We start from the raw sequence: 9,870 nt of genomic DNA, 5'->3' as shown, positions 1-9,870 counted from the left end.
GATGGCGGCCCAACAGCTAGCTGTGTCCTGGCTGCACTATTCTTGTAGGGTTGGGTGGTCCTGTGGTTTAAAGCGTCATGTGGTTCTCCCTTACCATGAGGCAGGCCAGTACAACATGGGTTCGAATCCTTGGCTAGCGCAGTGTTGTTATTGATCAATACCACTCGTTCGTGGTTACAATAATATATATATATATATATATATATATATATATATATATATATATATATATATATATATAATTGGATATCACATTGGAGAGAGGGAGTATGGAAGAAGTGAATGTTTTCAGATATTTGGGAGCTGACTTGTCAGCAGATAGGTTTATGAAGGATGAGGTTAACCATAGAAATGATGAAGGAAAAAAGGTGAGTGGTGCGTTAAGGTATCTGTGGAGACAAAAAACGTTATCCATGGAGGCAAAGAAGGGAATGTACGAAAGTATAGTGGTACCAACACTCTTATATCGGTGTGAAGCTTGGGTTGCAAATGCTGCAGCGAGGAGGTACCTGGAGGCAGTGGAGATGTCCTGTCTAAGGGCAATGTGTGGTGTAAATATGCAGATAATTCGGAGTGCGGAAATTAGGAGGAGGTGTGGAGTTACTAAAAGTATTAGCCAGAGGGTTGAAGAAGGGTTGTTGAGGTGGTTTGGTCATTTAGAGAGAATGGATCAACGTAGAATGACTCGGAGAGCGTATAAATCTGTAGGGGAAGGAAGGCGAGGTAGGGGTCGTCCTCGAGAAGGTTGGAGGGAAGGGGTAAGGGACGTGTTGTGGGCAAGGGGCTTGGACTTCCAGTAAGCATGTGTGAGCGTGTTAGACAGGAGTGAATGGAGACAAATGGTATTTGGGACCTGACGAGATGTTGGAGTGTGAGCAGGGTAATATTTAGTGAAGGGATTCAGGGAATCCGGTTATTTTATATAACCGGACTTGAGTCCTGGAAATGGGAAGTACAATGCCTGCACTCTAAAGGAGGAGTTTGGGATATTGGCAGTTTGGAGGGATATATTGAGTATTTTTATACGTATATACTTCTAAACTGTTGTATTCTGGGCACCTCTGCAAAAACAGTGATTATGTGTGAGTGAGGTGAAAGTGTTGAATGATGATGAAAGTATTTTCCTTTTGGGGATTTTCTTTCTTTTTGGGTCACCCTGCCTCGGCGGGAGACGGTCGACTTGTTGAAAAAAAATACATATATATATATATATATATATATATATATATATATATATATATATATATATATATATATATATATATATATATAAGAAAATAGAACATGAGCACTTTATATACATCACCTCAACTGGAGGATCTGCAATTGAACCAAAATGTATATAAATAATGATCCCATATTATCAGTGTATACCGCCCCAAGCTGTATTATATAATGAAAAATAAAACGACTTTTGTTTTTTATTAATATTCTTTTACACGTCGGTCGTATCCCTGTATGGCAGAGTGACCCCGAGGAAGAACATCATCGTCACTCTAGAACAATGATGACCCATAGAACAACCCACACTCGAATTACAATGTGCAGGTATTGTATTTCTCACATCCATAATTCAGGTCAGGCTTAACCTGTTTCCCTGAATCCCTTCATATACGATATTTCATTGCACGAGAGTTCATGGGAAATACAGATAGACAGTAGAGGACATGGAAGTCCATACTGAGGGTAAAAGCTGAGAACTATCCACTTTTAACTAGACTGAGGACTAGTGTGTGTTATTTAGATATCTGAGTCAAGGATAGTAAAACAATAGGTTCTCTTGCATTACAACAGCAAGTAAAGGCCCCTAAAATACTAATCTCAATTCAATTTGATCTCAAACACTCACAGATTCCTATTGGATATTCAAGTCCCTATTTTAGCCCCTAGCTGGGTTACCCTGGTGATTGAATGTAAAAGATCACATCTAGCTTCGATTTCGGAATGTAAGTAAATAAAGTGAAGGGCGAAGTGTCCTTGGCTGAATAACAGTATTTTGCATTTGGATACCTAGGTGAAAAAAAATGCGTAGTTCATCAGTATTTCAGCATTGAAAGATCGTGATGAGTTTAGTGCTTTTTGATGAGTGAAAACAAATCAAACTCCTATCTCTAAATACGCTCATACTTTCTTGACATTATTTGCAACCTATTTCGCCCCCTGAATAGGACCCAATGTTTATAGTGTATATTTATGTAAATTGTATGTATATATTTATCTTTTCATGTAATTTTATATTGCTGATATTTTCATTAATAGCTAAAATGAAAATATCTTGCTTTATATTGCTATTTGACTTATTATATTAGCTATGTGCTCGCCGTTGAAGAGTTCCGATTGGCTGTCCTCCGTCGCAAACTGCCTTGCTAACTACCGCTCGCGTGCTTGTGTCCGGCTGTACCTTGCGCCGTTGCTCCCCTCTGGGAGATTCCTTGATACTGGTGAGGGGCTCTTGATCTAGGGAATTGGATTTGTGCTCCAGTTCCCTGAATTGAGCCTGAATGCCTTCCATCATATCCCCCATGTGCTGTATAATCCTATGGGTTTAGCACTCCCCCATGATTTTAATAATGCGCCGTTGCTGGAGTAGCACGGGCGAGTCATGTGATCTCACCTGATGTGAGGCATGTGGTCGAGAAATCTCTCTCCACAGCTGGTCATCGCTCGACCAGCACCTCCTTCTCTTCATCTGCTCCTGGCCCGGGGAGCACGTCTCTCGTCTCTGTACGTTATTTAGACTTGGTGATTTTTGACGTTTTACTGAGGTTGTGTGTCGTACTGACACTAATTCAACCCAGGTACCAAGCTAAAGCTTCTGACCTATTTTGTGTGGCATCTACGTACTGTCGTAGTCGGGGGCTTAGTTATACTGAACTTAGATTCAGTATTAAGGGAGTTTTATGACTTACGGAGGGTCTGCTGATGGTCCCCAGTTAGGGTCGCTATTTTGTCTCCTTGTTCCTGACGCTGTGTTGCTGCTTGTTACATTATTGTTGTTGGCGAATGGTTCGTCTTAATCAAGCAAGATGTTTTGATTACCTTGATGGTCGAGAAGATAGATTATTTATGGACTGGTGTCAGTCACCTTCGAGTCGAGTCTTGCTGAGACATAACGAGCACTTTGAGCACACACTCACATTTGTATATACTAGTTTTTTTTTTATATATGATAGTAATGTACCAGATGGTACTTACGAGTCGTACTGTTACGAAATGTGCCTTCAGCACTATACTACTATATGTACAATTTAACTTTGCACTACAAGAGAAGTGTAGGAGCTTACATTCTAAATTATTTCAAATTCATTTACTTTGGTTTTGTCCACCTAGACAACTTTGTTAACAAACTTCTTAATGTTTATTTCGTTAGTTAGTATCCTATCAGTTGCAATCCTAAAGCACTATTAAAATTTATCATAATTTTAAAGGATAACTGGACCAGAATACTTTTTGAATTGTTACAAAAACCAGAAACAGGCTGAATGCTAGAGGGGGAGACCTAGTATTCGCTGGAGATGTCTATACTTTATAGATATCGCCTTTTTGTAACACAGCCCTACACATTTAATACACTTTCCATTCTTTCTACATGACCAAAGCAACCTATCATCTCTCTCTTTGAATCATACTTTTCATTAATCACGCCTTCTTATTTCTTCATTCCTTATTCTCTGCATAATATTCATTACTTACACTGATTTAAGACTCAATATATAATTATGAAGAAACCTTCTCTGAGATGTGTAAGTTACAAACTATTTTTTCCATTGACTTTAAAACAACACAGTTATCCCTTGTTTCACCTCTTATATTTAATTTAGTTTTTTTCTTTTTAACATTTTTGGGAAAGCATCATAGAATGGTCGCTCTAATTAATACGTGCATTAAAAACTTGTTAAAAAAATTACCCTTTCTTACATTAGTTGCAATTGTCACCAAATATTGTTCATGGCATGCGACCTTCAGATGGCTACAAGTACCTTGTAATTATGTGAGTGAGATTAAGCAGATCGTAAAGAATCTTTTGTCTTCCTATCTTAGGGATCAACATGTCTGACTATTGACCTACTCAAAAATCTTCGCCCACAAATGCTAACTTCAAACCTATTTTAAGTCATAATTTATCATAAAGGAGGTCTTGAAGACTTAATTTGCTTAGTATATTAACACTTTTTTCCCATCCTAACTATAAGCAGTTGGCATTTCTTCATGATGGAGTAAGATTATATACATGAATTTGATACAATATATACGACAGAGGTGACCGAAATAATATGAAGCAAGAAAAAGAGGGAGAGATAAGGAAAGATATTGACAAGCAGCATCCTTCTCTACTTGTATCAGTTTATTTACACACCTTAAGAAACACGGGTCGTCTAGCACTTATAGTGATCTCATTGCTGAAAATAACAACGTTGCTTCATTCGACGAAGCATATTTTGAAAATTGTTTCATCTAACTACCTATAATGATATATTTGCCGTTAAATCTGATGGCTGCTGAAAAGTATTCACTGATTTAGGATTTAAACACATCAACGTGACAAAAGAGAATGCATATTTAAATTATTTATGAAAATTTAATTTCGGTGGTTGTCTCAGTTATATTAAATAGTTTTACAAATTATGTTTACAGCGTAAACAACCAATAATTATCAGTAATGGTGCTCATTAGCAAGTTTAACTCAAAATGACATGAAAACAAGTGCAATGACAAATGACACGACTGAAAAATATATTGAAAATATGAATTTGTAGTACTTAAGCATAAAAATGAATAACTATATGACATACACTACGCTAAAAAATATAACTTTGTCCACAATCAGCTGTAATGAATCTTGCTGTAAATACAGCAACAGTAATATAATTTGTTTTGGAGACTACAATTACACAGATAGACTTAACCTAACGTATATTGAGAGCTGGGAACTAGGCGTGAGATGGACTTACGCCATCCTAGTGATGCTGGTGGCCTTACTAGGCAACTTGACCATAATCATTATCCTCCTCAAGAACCGTCTGTTACTTCGAACTTCCGTCAATCATTTTATCCTTAACATGTCCATCGCAGACCTCATCTTGGCAATTACCGGGCCAGTACCATTCACTGTCTACAATACTAGCGACTTCTGGCCGCTGGGGCGGGTTTGGTGCCATCTCGAGGGTTATATACAGAGTACGTGGAATTCCTTCCCCAATCCCTAACGAGGATGCTTGCCATGACAGTTCCCAAGTAATAGTAACTCCAGGTATGCTGGAACGAATCCCCTGAAGCTGCCGTAGCTGAAGAACGCTTCCTGGAATACTTGACTATATCTCGTTTCCGTGTTGAATCTTCCAGCTCAGGTTGATACATTTCAACACCTTTATAGAGCCCCAACCTGTGTGATAAAATATTACAGATAAAATATAATTAGCTTTATTCCCACTGTATGGTTACACAGGGTAGTCGCACTGATTTACCCAGTTTTCTTAAATTAAAAAATAAAATTTGACATTTCTTGGGCACCGGTTGTTTATTAGTTTTATATGATGGTTCACTGCTGAAGATTTGCACATTGTGGTTGACCTTGGCATGTAGTTACACTTATTGTTAGAAATTATGGTGTTGTGTATATTAGAGCAATAAGCCTGATATTTGTTATTACTTTCATATCATTATTATTATTGGTTTAACGCTTAAATTTATAATAATATTATATTATTATTGTGAAAGCACTAAGTCAGCATTTCGCAAGAGTTGCGCAGCACTCCACCTCAGAGTGGCAAATTAATAGTTTATGACCATAGCAGTATCCTCCAGTTTTAAAATCACAGAACGGGTGGAGTCGAACCCATGGCCGGCAAGTCTTAAAGCTCTCAAGCCAATGAGTTAACCACTGGTCCATGCCGCTGGTTAACACACCGGTCTGCGAGTTTTACGTCTCTCGTTCTGTCACTTATTTTCAATCAATCGTCTTATTACTATTTAGTGAACCAGTCTTCCGCTTTGTCTCATAAAATAAAGACTGTATATACTATGATTCCTCACAGGTCAAGTTTGCACTTTCACCCATTTCCATCATTATTAACAACTGAAATAACTGTGTGCAGCTGATGGGTAGGAGGTATACCCATCTTATGAATTCGATGTATTCATGAATAACAACACACACACACACTTGTATAAAATGCACCAAAATGATTAGGTCACTTACCTTTATTACCCACCTTCCCTCCACCCACCCACCCTTTTCTCATATTTCCATCCCTGACCCATCCTTCTTCCACCAGTGTAGCGCCTGTTCACCTAGCAGTAAATAGAGACTAGGTGTTAGTCGATTGTTGTGGGCGGTATCCTGCAGGGGTGGTAACTTTGACACAAGTTACGCTAGCAACTGTTTGCCTGTAAATTACGGAGACAGGTATTAGCCTGTAAATTACGATAAGAGCTGTTAACTTGTAGATTCAACAGTGTGGAAGAGGATAGTCATATTTTCCGTAAAAAGTTTTCAAAATCATGCGATCAGCACCCCTGTCAAAAACATTCCCCCCCTCCCCCCGTTTCTTCTGACCCCCCCTCCCCCCGTTTCTTCTGACGAACGAAATATCAACACCGAATTTAAAGAGGAAGGGGAGGGGAGGGGAGGGGAGTTAAGAACATACCTGAGATAACAAATGTCACGATAACCGCTTTTACGATAACAAATGAGCTATGAAGGTCGTTGAGGCTAACATGTGACTCCTTAATTAAGGTTTGGCTCCAGAGACAAGGTCAGTGATAGTCAAGGACTACACGTGAAGATTGTAATAAGGTCAGCGACAGGTAAAGGAGGACTAGGAATAAGAAGACACCTTGAAGAATTATAGTTACACAAGATTATTATTATTATTATTATTATTATTATTATTATTATTATTATTATTATTATTATTATTATTATTATTATTATTATTATTATTATGTTAAGCAAAAATAAAACCTCGTGGGTAATTCAGTACAACGCGTGGTTGAGGCTTGATCCTCCGTCTGCTAGCAGCGTCAGTGGGATGCGCTGAACTTGTAGGGACTATACAGCTCCAGGGGAGGCACTCAGATTCAATTCAAGGAAGGGGAGGATACATCAAGTTCCTTGGACCAAAAACCCCTGGTGGGGTATACAACACATGCAGTTTCTAGGCTTTAAACCTGACAAACTAGCGGTGCAAGGGAAATGCAGCCTTACTGACTCGCTAGGCTTTCAACCTAATTCACAAACACTTGCTCACTTGCAGTTCTGGTGCTCTTCGTCAGTGTAACGTCACTGGCGACGATCAGTTTTGACCGCATGATGGGCGTGGTCCGTCCCTTCCACCAGCACCTCAAGAAGTGGAAATCATTAACCATCATCATCATCATCTGGGTGTCGTCGGCCACCATGGCTGTTCCATGGGCAGTCTACAGGGTATACACAGTGAGTATTTAAGGCTGTGGTTATCAGTCTTGCCTCTGGCAAGACAGAGATGGTGTGAATGATGAAAGTGTATCTTTTTTGGGTTACCCTGCCTCTGTGGGATGGGAGACGGCCATATGGGTAAACTCTAATATTAGCCCACTTTCAGTAGTAAGAAAATAGAGTCGATATTTTCGGTTCAACTGGGGACCCTCTTCAGCCGCTTCTAAACCAGCTAGAAGGAAGTCTTTATATAAATTAGCTAAAAGAATTAATATAAACTATCTAGAATGAAGCCTTTACGTATGCACAAGAAAATGAAGCGATCGACACCATGCCTAGCCCTTCTAGGGTAGGGTAGGTGCCTGAGCCCGAGCTTGCAGCTCATAAGACTGTCATTCCCATTATTCCCCTTGGGGCGGGGATGGCAGACCAAAGAGGCCTAGCTTCTCCCAACGAGAAGCTAGGCCTGGGGACAGTTGGTCCCAAAGATGAGGGGGTACTTGTGCCTCCTCCCATGGGAGACTTAGGTCTCAGACACTCCCTAGACAGGGAGCCAAGGTCGGGCCACCACTTGGAAAAGGCCAGGGCCTGGAGAAATGCAGGCGAATCTTTAATAATAATAATAATAATAATAATAATAATAAGCAATCCAGTAGTCCAAACCCTATCTACAATTTGTTTCAAGTCAGAACAAGCTTTGCCGAAAGGAGAAATCTTCCCGCCATTTATGGCATTTCTTAAAAAAGAAATCACGGAACGGGTGGAGATTGAATCCATGGCGAGTGAGTCCTAAAACTCCAAACTTTCCTGCTGTTCCAGCCTCAACCACTATGCTGAGGTAACCCAACACTGGTAAACTATTACTAGCACTAAAGTATTCCCAATGTCGGTGTACAGGTGAATTACAATCTTAACGAGCCTCGTGTAGTCCATAGGCTTTACAGCTAACAGCCACATTTTATTTGTAGGTGCATATCTGGAAGGACCTAACTCAGACCATCTGTGGAGAGAAAGACAAAATACACATCTGGTGGACGGTGGGTATTATAGTTCTCACCTGGCTGCCCCTGGGTATCATGGTAGTCTGCTACACTACCATATTTATCTTCTTCCACCATAAGAAGTTCGAAATCTCCTCAAGGAAGGGTGAGTCATCCAAGAATGGCGACTACTTTGTCTTTTATGTGTTTATTGCGTGTGTATTACCAGCAAACTGTTGGTATTCCCACGGTGTAACTATCTTATAAACTAAGGCAGCAACATATAGCTGGTGTTCTAAGTGTATAACTATCATTTAGAATAGGATAGCAGCACACTGCTGATGTATCCAATTTTGCTTAAATATTAAAAAGCTGTTTTAGTACTGTAGATTAACAGTATTACTTATTTTCATAATTTCTAGGTCATGTGAAAAAATAAAGACAAATAAAACTTTGGTATGTAAATTGAAATCAGAAAATACTTTTAAAGTAAGTTGTAAGTGTATTGATAAAATTATTTTCTTTTAAGTTACCACATTTTTTTTTTCTCAAGCCTGTCATATAAGTCAGGGTCATTCACTACTCTGCCCTACAGAACATCCCGTCATGACCCATTTAAAAAAGAGGGTGGTGAAGATGATGTTCGTAGTGGTGATCATCTTTGTGATCTGCTGGCTGCCCATGCAGATCCTCAAGATAACATACAAGTCCTTCCTGGATCCTTATGGCCAATTTAAGGATGCTGCGACAGAAGCGGTGAGGACTGCCAGCTAAAATTGTACTAGGCTGCCCTAGACAATCCCATAATTTAGAACCATTGGGGATATGAAAAAAAATAAAGGTTTTTATTCACAGACGGCGTCCAGGGCGTATATCATTATTGCTGACATATCACTGTAGACTAGATATTCAAGTCAAAAAATGTACGCTACTCCCTTCTTCCCTCATTCTTCCCGTCCTGCCTTTTTTCTGCTCTTCCCTGCTTTCTCGCCTCAGTTGTGACGTGAGATTGGTTCGAGACGGACCGAAACGACGCCGTAGGTTTATTTGTGAGTTGTTAGTCACGGTATTGTTTCTCTAAATGCAAGGCGACAGGTATTAGGAGTGTGATCCAGGCTCGTCACTGGCCACGCCACAGAGCCTGTGGCTTCAGACTTCAGGGACAACCTGAAGTGTTCAGTGTTTACGGGTAACCCACTGTTTGAAGATGGAAGCTTTGGACGTTTCGGTCCACTCTGGGCCACTGTCGGGTCATGAGTGATAGTGGTTCGGGACGGACCGAAAGATGATCTAAAGTTTTCTCTCAAAAACTGAGGGTGTCTTGAATTGTTGCGGGTACATTGAGAGATACACCTCTGTGTTTATACACTACGAGAGATATACATCTGTCTATGTATACCCAGAGAGATACACACAACTCATTGTATATTCCTTAGTTTAATATATTTCTACGAGGGCGAATAATAAAAGCCA

At 39.7% G+C, this 9,870-nt stretch overlaps 1 protein-coding gene across 1 annotated transcript in view; it reads left to right on the top strand.

Moving 5' to 3' along the window:
- The first annotated feature begins 4,394 nt into the window (after positions 1 to 4,394).
- The window catches only part of LOC128696327 (substance-K receptor), an 11,794-nt gene continuing 6,318 nt past the window's right edge, over positions 4,395 to 9,870 (top strand). Inside the window, exons 1-4 of the mRNA XM_070092348.1 lie at positions 4,395 to 5,178; positions 7,257 to 7,435; positions 8,386 to 8,563; positions 8,993 to 9,153. Of these exons, the coding sequence (XP_069948449.1) occupies positions 4,773 to 5,178; positions 7,257 to 7,435; positions 8,386 to 8,563; positions 8,993 to 9,153 (924 nt within the window). The 5' untranslated portion in view covers positions 4,395 to 4,772. The remainder of the gene's footprint in view (positions 5,179 to 7,256; positions 7,436 to 8,385; positions 8,564 to 8,992; positions 9,154 to 9,870) is intronic.

This window comes from Cherax quadricarinatus, chromosome 39, assembly GCF_038502225.1.
Source record: "Cherax quadricarinatus isolate ZL_2023a chromosome 39, ASM3850222v1, whole genome shotgun sequence".
NCBI lineage: Eukaryota > Metazoa > Arthropoda > Malacostraca > Decapoda > Parastacidae > Cherax > Cherax quadricarinatus.
Note: the sequence above shows the minus strand (reverse complement) of the source record. Positions and strands in the feature narration are given on the sequence as shown.